General features: G+C 52.0%; 1 protein-coding gene across 3 annotated transcripts in view; it reads right to left on the bottom strand.

Moving 5' to 3' along the window:
• The window catches only part of DOHH (deoxyhypusine hydroxylase), a 12,326-nt gene extending 3,552 nt beyond the window's left edge, over positions 1-8,774 (bottom strand). The window contains exons 1-2 of one of the 3 annotated variants that reach the window (XM_045300122.1): positions 8,690-8,774; positions 1,214-1,585 (exon numbers count right to left, since the gene is read on the bottom strand). In XM_045300122.1, the coding sequence (XP_045156057.1) occupies positions 1,214-1,487 (274 nt within the window). In that variant the 5' untranslated portion in view covers positions 1,488-1,585; positions 8,690-8,774. Of the gene's footprint in view, positions 1-1,213; positions 1,586-8,675 lie in introns of all 3 variants that reach the window. The other 2 variants (XM_045300123.1, XM_004714278.2) reach the window with 2 other exon arrangements.
• Between the last annotated feature and the right edge of the window lie 4,009 nt (positions 8,775-12,783).

Here is a 12,783-nt window from a genome sequence, read left to right on the forward strand (position 1 = left end):
GGGCACGGGGACGATGGGGCTTTAAGGAAGAGTCAAGAGTCTTGAAAGTAACCTGGGCTGGCCCAGGGGGGCAGAGAGAATAGCCGGAGAGGGCCTGGGAGAACATTAAAAATTACCGATACCCCCCCCTGCCCAGGCAAGTGGAAGTAAAGGCCAGGCTGGGGGCTGGGACCTTCAGTGATGAAAGTTACTTTGCTTAAGAGGGACACCATTCAAATGGGGGGGGGGGGCACCCTGGTTATAGCTGCTCCCTTCCTGTTCCTAGGACGATGCTCAGTGCTCAGGTGGCTCCACTCCTGAGATGATGCATAAGAGCCACAAGCGCAGAGACTCAGGCAGAGCCATGAGCACCGGGGCGGCATGAGACCTGCCCGGGGGCCCATCCACAGGTGACTGGGCAAATACAATGTGGCCCGTCCATGTACACAGTGGGCTATTGTGGTGGTGCTGGACTCTTATTTGGACTCATGGTTACCCCACATGACACAGGAAAGCAGCCCTCAAAGGGTTTTGTGGGCAGTCATCATTGTGGTGGCATATAGTGCCTTAAGTGTTAGGCTCAAGGTTACCAGTTCAAACCCATCAGCCACTTCTTGGGGAAAGATGGGGCTAAATGAGGAGATCTGCTCCCGTAAAGGCTGACCGCCTCGGACACGCATAGGGGCAATGCAGGTGGGGTTTGGGAGGCTAGGTAAGAGTCGGCCAGTTGATGGCGGCGCACAATTTAAGAATCATTCTTGTGCTTCCCCCACCCCAAGATGGCTTCTCATTCCTCCGGACTGCTCTTTCCCCCAAATCACTAATCTGGAGACCCCAGCCAGTTATGGTGGGGTATTCAAGGACTCCCAAAGACCTCGGAAGGTCATAAGCTTTTGCCAAAGCCTTTTCTGAGGGTCCAAATCCCAGCTCTGTCACCAACTTGCTGTGTGTCCTTGGGCAAGTCACTTGTCTGCACTGTACCTCAGTTTCCCCGTACAGAAAGGAGGGAGATAGTCATCCCCACATCACAAGGAGCCATGGGGTGGTAGTGGATGATAGTTGGGCTATAAACCTCCAGGTGGGCAGTTCGAATCCACCAGCCGCTCCACAGGGGGGAGGGCTGCCCTGTCCTGTAGGGTCCCTGTGGGTTGGAATGAACTGGACGGTGGGTGAGGTTTTGGAATTTGGACTTCTGGGAGGAGCGGCCCAGAGGGGGAGGCAGGGCAGTGCTCACCTGCCTCGTGGCGCACCATGGGCTCCTGGCACGTGTCCCGTAGCACGTCCAGCAGCACTGGGATGGCCCTCTCATCCTGCATCTGCCCCAGGCAGTAGGCCAGCTCGTGCTTGAGCAGGGCAGAGTCGTCCATGAAGGCCCGGCTGATCCAGCTGATGGCGCCAGCCCCGCCCAGCCCTCGCAGGGTGAAGAGCGCCCGGAAGCGTGCCTGCAGGGGCTGCTGGGGGTCCACCAGCGTGCGCCCGATGGTGTCCACCTCCTGCTCAGTCACCATGGTGCCAGGGTCACCTGCCCGGGGATGCGCTGGCAGGAGGGTCTACAGCGGCTAGGTGGACTTCCCGGCGAGACGGCTGACCGGACAGCCTCGACCTGCTACAACAAAGACACGAGAGACCAAATGAGCTCTCGAGGTGGGGAAGCAGCCAGCCGGGAGACGCACCAAGGGGGGACGGGTCGGCTGCTCTGATCTGGTGCGCCCGGCTGTCTGGAACTTCATTCAGCGACCTGAAGACCAGCTTCACTGTCCAGGATCACAAACGGGCCCACGGTGGTGGCTGGTGACCAGGAAAGGGGGAGGGACCATGTCTTTGTCCCCCACACCTTCCTGGTGACCAGCCCCACTCTCACCCACCTAGTGGCTGCTGACGGCTCTCTGGCACAGCCCCTGCTCTGTGTGCGGCCCGGGCGATGGGCACACCGCACTCAGCCAGCCCTCGGCAGACAGGAACTCCTTTCAGGACAAGGCCCCTGTCCCCGCTGCCTGCAAGAGTGGCACAGGTGCCTGACATGCCTGGGGGAGCTGATAGAGGGTCCCCGCCCCCAGACCACCCCCCAGTTTTCTCCCCTTTCCCTTCCTTTTGTCCCCCCCTTTCCCTGCTTATCTTGTTTCTTCTTCTCTTCCCTTCTTCCTTAATTTTTTCTTTACTATTCTCTTTTCTTTCTCTCGTTACCTCCCCGGTTTCCTTTATTTTCCCGTCACTTGCTTTTCGTTCCCTTCCCTTTTTCTATATATTGTTTCCTTGTGTACTTGCTTTCCCTCCATTTGGGTTCCTTTCTCTTTATTTTTAACATATATACTTTGTTGTTGTCTGCCTTTATTTCTTACTCCCCCCCACCCTTTCCTTCTCCACCTGCACTTCCAGCAACTGCACACACTGGGCGAGGACTCCCACCCACTCCTCCGCCAGTTGGTCAAGGACAGACAGTGGCCGACACCTGCCAAACCTGCCCTCAGCGGTGCTGCAGGAAGAGCCAGCAGCAAAGTGGGTGGGCAGCTCGTCCTCTGTTGCACCCACCAGGAGACAGACAAACGAGGATCGCCCGTGAACACACCAGGATGTGGTGACCAATTAAATACAGACGCCAACAGCATCACAGTGTCTCTGAGACCATGACAACGCCACTGCAGACAAAGGGACACAACAGCCAGGCTCAAACAAGTGACCGAAACACAGAGCCGGCAAACCTTCCTGAAGAAGAGAAGGCATTGGGACAACCCGGTAAGGAATTCAGAAGAATGGCACGTAGGGGCCTTCAGCGGATTGAGAGGAAGGTCAAGAAGGCTGCAAATGAGATCAAGGAAACAACGACAAAACTATAGAATTCAGGGGAACATAAGAATAAACTGACAAAATACATGAAAAATGAGAAAACCAACTAAGAACCCAGATTCATACTAACTTTAAAAATACATAAATACAGAAAAAGCAAAGTAGTAGAACTGAATCCATGGAAGACAGCATTAGTGAGACTGAAGGCAAATCTCTCAGTACTGATCTGTGAGAGGCACCATCATCTGCATGTGGAAGCTGGACACTGTAGAGGCGTCATGCATTTGAATGGGGTGCTGGAGAGTAAGACTGAAGGTCCCAGGGGCTGATAAAAGGGCAAACCGATCTGTCTTGGAAGAAGTAAGGCCAGAATGTTCCTTAAAAGCAAGGATGGCAAGACTTTGTCTTACATACTTTGGGCGTATTGTCAGGAGAGAACAGTCCCAGTTGTGTTTGGCAAAGGAGAAGGGCAGCAAAAAAGAGGAAGAGCTTCACCAAGACGGACGGACACAGTGGCTGCGACCCTGGGCTCAGGCACAGGAACCTCCCACGGTGAGGAGGGGCAGTCTTTTGTTCTGTTATACACAGGGGTGCCATGGGCCACTGCCAAGTCATGGCACCGAGCAACAACAGAGGAACAAGCAGGAAAAAGAATGAAAGGGGAGAAAAAAACTTAAGAATTATTTGAGATGCTATCCAGAGAAAGAGCAGGTTTGATTGGAATTCCCAAACAGGAAACTACCAAGGCAACACTTGATCTTAGCCAAAAGGCCGAGAAGCGATTGCCAAGACCAAACAAACAAACAGAGACACCAGAGAGAATGGTCGAAGAGTTATTGGACGAAAACTTACCTAGTGTGAAAGATGAGGTGATGTGCATACAGGCAGCTAAGCAAACCCCAATCAGGATAGACACCAATTAGGATACACCGTGCCATAACGTCGCAAAACCAAACACAAGGAAAAAACCTGGAAACAGCGTGAAAAAAATGAGAATCAACTACAAAGGAGAACGAATCACCTAAACTCTGACTTCTTGGCAGAAACCATGCAGGCAAGAAGGCAGTGGGGTAGTATATATACAACTCCACCCAAGAATGATATACCGTATATACTCGTGTATAAGCCGAGGTCTTCAGCACCTTTTTAATGCAGTTTTCGTGGTAAAATTAGATGCCTTGGCTGATATTCGGGTCGGCTTATACGGTACCAAGCAACACTGTCCCTCAAATATGATGGCAAAGTCAAGTCCGCTGCAGATAAGTAGAAAGTGAAGGAAATTGTAAAAAACAGAGCAACCTTACAAGAAACACTTAAGGGAGTTTTTCAGACAGAGAATCAACAACCTCAGGTGAACACGCATGATATCACCACCAGAGCTCCCCGAGATATAAAAGTAGAAATATCCAACATCAAAAAGAAAAACCCACAAAACTGAGCACAGAGAGCCACATCCAGCAGATTGGAACCAAAATTACAATATAGAAAGAGGGCATACATAATGTAGATACAACAGACTGTTTGAAACTTGGGAAGAGATTGATATGTTACAGGTTAGCCTAAAAACACAACAACAAACTCATCTAAATAAAAAAGGCAGAAAGTTATAAAGATTTCGTAAACATTAAGACAACAGCAATGAAGGGAGTGATAAGAAAACCCACAAACAAAAGTAATTTGGCACAGAAAGCTGTGTGGAATAAAAAAGGGGGGGGGGCAGCAACAAAAAAATACGAGCATCCATACCCATCACTACACTAAACGTAAGTGGGCTCAGTTCATCAGTCAAGAGTCTGGGAGTAACAGGATGGGTATGAAAACAGGAGGCTTGAATATGCCGACTACAATGGACACATCTTCAACAAAAAAAAGACAAAAATAGACTAAAAGGCAAAAAGATGGAAAAATGGGTCAAGTAAATGACAATCGATAAGGGGTCAATATTAGCTTGGATAAAATAGATTTTCATGCAAAAAAAACTGCTTCCAATACAAGGAAGGGCATTATATAAGGTTAATTGAGCAGGAGGACATACCCATCATAAACACTGCCCCAGGAAAGAGCTTCAAAATACGCAACTCTGCAAGAATAGTAAGAGACCTCAATTCGTCACTCTCGTGGAGCACAGACAACTAGAAAGGAACTCGGCAAAGACAAGGAAAGCTGAACAAACCCAGTCAACTAACTCGACCACAGAGACGTGCCCGACAGCAGTGCACGTGCGTTTCTGGCAGCGCACATGGGACATTCTCCAGAGGGGACCATGTGGAAGGCCACTCACCACAAGCCTCAATACAGTCAAAACATCAAAATACTACCCGTGGTCCACAGACCACAAAGCCATAAAATTAAAAATCAACAGGAAGCAGTGAATGATGGATGGTTCTAAGATTTGTAAGAGCCCCCCCAATAAAATGATTACTATTTGTTTTAAAAAACGGGAAGAGGGCGATCAAATACATGGAAATTGAATAACAAACACTCTGCTTTAAAATTAATGAATAATAGAAAACCAAAAAATAACCACTGGAGGCTGACTCATAGTGACCAACCCCCACCCCACTGCGTGGGTTTCCGAGACAGCTCTTTTCAGGGACGAATAGTCCCTGAAGTCCCTGTCTATCTCCTTGGGAGCAGTAGGTTGTTTCAAACTGCCAACCTGGGGGACCACAGTCCACTCTACCACCAGGGCTCCTCCAAATCACAGAAGCCATTTTAACATGAAGTAACGAGATCCCTGGAGGCAAACAAGAATGAAAACACGTGTGGACATGTCAAGGCAGAGACTGACAGGTTCAGCGGCTCACTCATGAGTGGGGTGGAGAGATGTGAATGCAGGCGGTCTAGCTCCAGAATCTGGCCTCTAACCGCAGACTCAAACTTGGCGGGATGGATCAAGATGAAAGAGATCGCTTAGAGCAGCTGAGAACCTGGGGCACGCTCCATAAACATGACACGCAGGCTGCAGCATGCCGGTGGCCACGGGCCCGTGCCCAGGGCTGTCTTCAGGCCTAGCCTGGTTTAACGAGGGTGGGGCCGCTTCCCAAGCACAGGTGGCCATCAAAGGAAGGTAACACCTGAAAAGCGAGCCCCAAAGAAGCTACAGAACCAAAAGAGAAAAGAGCAGAGTCAGCAGGGCCATCAAGACCCACTTCCTGGCTGCTGATTCCAAGGCCAGGGGTTCCAAACCACCAGCCACTTATTGGAGGAAAGATGAGGCTTTCTACTCTTGTAAAGAATTACAACCTACAGGGGAGGGAGGGGGAAGAAATGGGGAGCTGATATCAGGGGCTCAAATGGGAAGAGAATGCTTTGAAAATGATGATGGCAACATATGTGCAAATGTGCTTGAGACAATGGATGAATGTATGGACTCTGATAAGAGATGTAAGAGCCCCCAATAAAAGTATTTAGTGGAGGGAAGGTGGGGTAGAAAGGGGGAGCCAATTACAAGGATCTACATATAACCTCCTCCCTGGGGAATGGACAACAGAAAAGTGGGGGAAGGGAGATGTCGGACAGTGTAAGATAAGACAAAATAATAATTTATGAATTATGAAGGGTTCATGAGGGAGGAGGGAGTGGGGAGGAAGGAAAATGAGCTGATATCAAGGGCTCAAGTAGAAAGCAAATGTTTTGAGGATGATGAGGGCAACAAATGTACAAATGTGCTTGACACAATGGATGGATGGATGGATTGTGATAAGAATTGTACGAGCCCCCAATATAATGATTTTTTTACAAGTATTTAATAAGAAAGAAAACAGAATTACAACCTTAGAAACCTGCAGGGCCAGTTTAACTCTGTCCTATTGGGTTGCCATGAGTTGGAACTGACCGAATGGCAGTGAGACCCAGAAGAGCAAGGATTTGTCGACAGCAGACAGGACCCAGGACTCCTGACCCCAGCTGTGACACCTGGCCAAGGGTCCTCATTGCTAAACCGCTCGGAAATAAAGAGAAATCTCCGGCTCGGAGTCCGCCCCAGCTACCAAAGGAGAGGTAGGGTTGCTCCGGAGAGACCTGCCATTGAACTTGGACACATGCCTCTAAATTTGTTTCTGCGTTTGGAGAAAAAAAATAAAAGCATGAACAGCTCCTATTTCATGACCTTTCAAGCTTTGATGTCTCTGATCACCCTGTTTACAAGCACGCCCATTTTGGGGTTTCTTTTTCTCCACAGTGCAGACAGCCTCTTCTCCCTGTTGTTGTTAAGTAGGGGCCGTCCAGTCGGTTCCAACCACAGCGAGCGTAAGCACAACAGAACAAATCACTGCCCAGTGGCCCTGCGCTGTCCTGTCCTCACGATGGACCCTAGCCCTGAGCCCATTGCTGCAGCCACTGTGTCCACCCATCTCTTCCTAAATATATGTGTACTATGTTGTGTCCCTCGGTCCTCACGATCTAGCAGTGCCTGTCAATGTGGCAAAAACAATACCAAACCAAACCGACTGTCATCATGCTGACCCCGACTTCAGTGGCGCCCCTATGTGTCGGGGAGGAACTGTGTGCCACCAGCCTTTCCGGAGTGCCTTTTATCTGAGGCATTTCAGTAGGCTGGGATTTCCCACCTTTCAGTCAGCAGCCAACCCTGTTTGCCATTTGACCCACCCAGGGTCCCCATCACAAAAGTACCCACTCAGAATAGATGTTTGATGAATGAACTGAACCTCTACTGTGTGCCAGGCTCGGTCCTCGACACTGTGGACACAACCTCGCATCTGTAAAATGGGTACAAGGAGTCCACGGACCTTACAGACTTGTCATGAATGAACCTGATGCTCACGGTAGAGCCCGTAGGGTGCCTTCCTTCTACCCTTGCACGCTGTTACAGGGGCGCTGGCGGGGTGTGATGGGTATGCCCACAGCTGCTACTCATGAAAGGGTTCGAAGTTCAAACCCACCCAGTGGCCCTAGGGAGAAAGACCAGTCAATCTGCTCCCATAAATTATGACTGCCTAAGAGCAAGGTCAGCAGTTCAAAACCACCAGCTGCTCTGCGGGAGGAAGACAGGATTTTCTACTCGTAAGAAGTTATTTACAGTCTCGGCCACTCACAGGGGCAGTTCTACCAGGCCTGTGGAATCACTATGAGGCGACACCAACTTAATGTAATGGCAACGAGTTTGGGCGGTGGTTTGTTTGGAGGAAACCCACTGGGGTTGTGCTATAAATAGAAACAGCACCCGACAACTTTATTAGCTGTTTCACTTCTATGCTCAGGAGGGCATGAGGGGGGGACACACAGCCCCTTTAACTCCCCCCTTAGCCCCATTTCTTAGGAAGTTTGCGGGGGATGGTGGGGTGCCAGGCCGTGGGGATCCAACCAAGCAGAGACAGAATCCGGAAATTCCCTGACAGCTGGGAGGGAGGGTCCCAGACAAAGGCCATTACCAAGAAGCCTTCCAGGGACATAAGGATGGGGACCTACAGCCCAAAGCCCCCCTTTTCCAGGCCCTCCCTCGGGAGGCTCCCTAAACCAAGAGTCCCCAGCAAAGATCTCGGGTAACTATCACAGACCCGCTCCGCAGGAGTCACCCCGACAGGCGACAGATACCACGGGCTCCTTGGAAGTGACACCCAGGATCCAGATGCGCCTCGGAGCCACGTGACGCGAGCTACCCCGACTGGATTCCTCACAGGCGGGCCCCCGACCAAGACTTGACCTGACTTGGGCTCCCCCACGGGCCGAACCTTCGGGTCCCCAGGAGCCTGAGAAAGGGATCACCAGACATAGGACCCCCCACCAGCTGGCTCCCCGGGTCCCCCAGCGGAGGGCGCCCCGGATACGGAGGAAGAGATCGCTGGGACGCACAACCCCTCGGGAGAAAGCTCCCCAACTCTGGGATCCTCGGAGACCCGATCCCTCAACCAGGGATCCCCGAGCCCGCCCAGCTGGCCAGGGCCACGCACCGTGCTGCCGCTACCTGAGGGGTCCCGGCCAGCTGTCAGAGCGCACGTCCGGCGCGGTCGCCTCACCAGCCGCGTCGGAGGCAAAGCGCTCTGGGGGCGGCCATCTTCCCGACCACGTGACCCCCGGGCGGCACCAACGCGACTGGAGACGGGGGGATTCAGACAGAGGCTCACGCACGAGTAGGAGGTCCGGGCGCCTGAATTGGCACAAACGCTCTGTATCACATCATACGTACCCCAGTGGCTTGGTACAGTCATCGGTGAGGGGGAAACGTGGCTTCCAAGCTTCCCTCAGAAGCGCTTCCCGCCGGCCTCCCCTCCGCACGCGGCAACTGGAGATGGTCTATGCCGCTTGTGCTGTGGGCGGGGCCGGCGCCCGACGGAGCGTGCGTGGCGTCAGGGGGCGGGGCCAGCAGCCCAGGGCGTGGCCAATGGCCTCTGGGACGAATCCGACTGAGGTGGGCGGGGTTGTGGTGGTTCGTTCTCCCCGTGTCGTCCGTGAGGCTCAAAGTGACCCAAGTCAAGACGACCCCAAGAAGAGAGAAACAGACATGTTGCCAGGTCCTTCGTCGGGACCTTCTTCCGGTTCATGGTTCGCCCCGAAGCAGTGGTTGCGGCCTCTGTGCATGTTGAGGACCTTCCACTAGGGGGCGCGTCTTCCAGCGCCAGTGTTATCCTGAGAGCTTTCGTCGTCGCCTGGAAGCAGAGCGCCAGGCCTTTCTTCCTAGGGCCTCAGTATGGACGTTTCCCTGAAACTCGTCCACCTTGGGGGACCCTGCTGGTATTTAAAATACTGCTGCCTTAGCTTCCGGCGTCACAGCAACACAAAAGCCAGCACACACAGGAAGGTGCAAAGAGGGAGGAAAGGCGAGATTTTGTTTTTTTTAAGTCAATGATCTTCATGTAATAAATATTTACAGGATACTGTTTTGTAGGGCATGAAAAAGAGACTCCCAAATCTCAAGTATATTTTAAGGAGGACGTTTATTACGTCTTCAGACAAAGACAGAACAAAGACACATCATCCGAATGAAGAAGACTCGTCACAGTGGCATCCCAGGTTTGCAGAGACTTAGAGACTTAAACGGGACGTGAGAGGGCAAAGGAAAAGGAAATTGTCACAGAAGCATGACCGGGTGGCCGGCAGATCCACGCATCACAGTTACAGGTGAGAGGACAGAAGGGAGAAGGGGACCATGAATGTTAGTAGAACTTACAAGAGTGGTCCAGGGCCCTCCAACCAACCGAGGCTGTCAGGATGTGGCTCATGAGCCTGGGGTCCTAAACCAAAAGTAATCTACGCTCACTGCCATTTAGTCCATTTCCGACTCGTGAGGACCCTATAGGGCAGGGTAGAACTGCCCCTGTGGGTTTCCAGGACTGTATCTCTTTAAGGGAGTAGAAAGCCTCATCTTTCTCCCACAGAGAAGCTGGTGGTTTCGAACTGCCAACCTTGTGAGGCTGGCACAGGACCGGGCAGTGTTTCTTTCTGTTGTGCATCAGGTCGCTGTGCGTCAGAGCCGGCTCAACGGCACCCAAAACTACAACTATACGCCGTTGCCTTTTGCAAACTTAGTGCTCAGAAATTTGAGCTGTAATTTCAGTGGTTCCCAACCTTCCTGATGATGCCTCGTCCCTTTCATACAGCTCCTCATGTGGTGGTGCCCCCCCAACCATAAAATCATTTTCGTTGCTACTTCATAACTGTCATTTTGCTCCTGTTAGGAATCTGAGAGGCAGGATGTACTTTCATTGTTACACATTGAACATCATGAAAGCACAGTGATGAATCACAGAAATAATGTCATTATATATTGTGAAATGTTTATTTATTTTTTGAAATATTGATTTCTAATGACAAATCAATGAAATTTTGTCTTGAAGCATGGTGTAGCAGGGGTAACAGTCTTCGCCCTGGGTACTCGTAGGTGGACGCATCTGCATGTGGGTGGACCCGCCTGGAGACGGAGAGAGGAGCGGTGTCTCGGATCCTAAGACCATCGGAAATATGTGCTTTCTGATGGTCTTAGGTGACCCTTGTCAAAGGGCCGTTTGACCCCCCAAAGGAGTTGTGACCCACAGGTTGAGAACCGCTGCTCTAATTCAATCCTTAGGACAAGGAGCCCAGTGGCGCACTGGATTGAATTCAACAGCTGCTTGTCTCGAGAGGCGGCAGGCTTGAGTCTGTGAGGAGCACAGATTTGGAAACCTTTAAAGAAGAAGAAATGCCCTCGCTGCCGGGGGTGGGGGCATTCTGACTCGCCGTGACCCTCAAGAACAGGGCAGAATGGAAACCCTGTGGGGCACGTGGCTGCTGTGAGTGGGCGTTGACTTGAGGGCGAGGGGTTGGGAGGACAAGGAGCCCTGGTGATGCAGTGGCTCAGCCCGCGGCCTCTAACCAGAAGGTCGGCGGTTCAAACCCACCAGCCATTCTGAAGGCGAGAGACCAGCAATCTGCTCCTGTAAAGACTAGAACTAAAGAAAATCCCTTACTGCAAGGTCATGGTGATGCTTATCGACTCCACGGGACAGAGTAGAACTGTCATCTCGACAGGAAGGGACTGCCGCATCTTTCTCCCATGGTGGGTTTGAACCCCTGGCCCAGAACTGAGGGTCCTGAGGAGCGACTGTGGAATTCGAACAAAAGACAAAGACAAAGACTATAGGGTGCTATCTCTTCCATGACGCCGGGAATGAGAGAGAATGTTTCTCCAACAGGTATATATCGTCTTGGGGTCAGCAAACCCCCATCAATCACAGTCAATCATCTAGGTAACAAGGTGGGCAGTGTCTTCACCCTGGAAGTCCCTGAGCTCATTGGGGGAGGAACCTAGTTACTAATCCTGGGGACAGGCAGAAGGGAGGTGATCACCTCCTGAGCAGGGAGAATGGCAGAAACATGTCTGCTCCTTTAGAGAAGGGCTGCTGGCCTCCTGGTGAGAAATATTCTTATAGTAGCACGGTTGCGGGAGGATAGTGTGGGGAATGAGTGTGAATTAGGAGAATGTGACTGGGATGAATCATCAGCTCACAAATGTGAAGCCCTCCCGCCGCCAGAATCCAGGCCTTCCAGGTTTCTTAATCATGAGCGTCATGAATTTGTCCGCACGCACGCATGCTCTTCCCAATCCTTGGTTTCCCGTGACTGACCTTCAGGTTAGCAGCTGAGCATTTAACCTCGAGGCCACCAGGGCTCCTTGGCAATCCTGTGGGGCCAGGTCTACTCTGGCCCATAGGCCCGTGTGAGTCAGCTGACTCCAGGGCATACTACAACAATGGACAAGACAGAGGAGCTGCCACGTAACCCAGCTGAACACCACCAGTGTGGCCATTCTGACTCACGGATGGAGTAGAACCTGCCCTGTGGCTTTCTGAGACTGAAAACCTTTCCAGGAGGAGGACAACCTCGTCTTTCTCCCTCAGAGCAGCTGGTGGTTTCGAACTGTGGACCTTGCTGATAAAAGCACAACACGTAACCCACCGCGGCCCCTCTAGTTGCTGTAACAGGCCACTCACACAGTTCTACCGTGGCGAGGCTGGCCCAGGACCCAAGGAGCTTTCATTGTTCTGCGATCCAGAGGGCAGGGTCATTAGGAGTCTGAACGGACTCAGTCCCCAAACCCAGGACCTTATTCTCTTGATGCCTGGGGGCGACAGACAACAGACAAGAATACTCATCGGGGAGGACACACGCCGCCGCGGACAAGACACAGAAAGCAACCCCATTATCTGTTTGCAGTGAACACTCCTGGTGGTTAGGCCTCGCTGGCGAAGGAGGTGTATCTTTGAGGAAAGAGCATCACACTTCAGAGCGATGGCAACCCTCGTCCATTTGGGGCGTCACTGTCGGTGTCTGGTGCCATCGAGTCGGTTCCGACCCAGGGTGACTCGCTGCGCACAGCGGAACCAAACCCTGCCGGTCCTGCGCCATCTGCAAATCGTTCTCGTGTCTGAGCTCAGGCGGCGGCCGCTGTGCCCGCCCATCTTGCCGGCCTTCCTCTGGTGTGCTGCCCCTCCGCTCTCCCAAGCACGATGTCCTTCTCCAGGGCCTGGTCTCTGCTGACAGCATGTTGTCGGTGTGTCGCGGTGGCTTGTGTATTGCTGTGAC

This window comes from Echinops telfairi, unplaced genomic scaffold (assembly GCF_000313985.2).
Source record: "Echinops telfairi isolate 266 unplaced genomic scaffold, ASM31398v2 ScPeMD7_7459;HRSCAF=8497, whole genome shotgun sequence".
NCBI classification, from domain to species: Eukaryota; Metazoa; Chordata; class Mammalia; order Afrosoricida; family Tenrecidae; genus Echinops; species Echinops telfairi.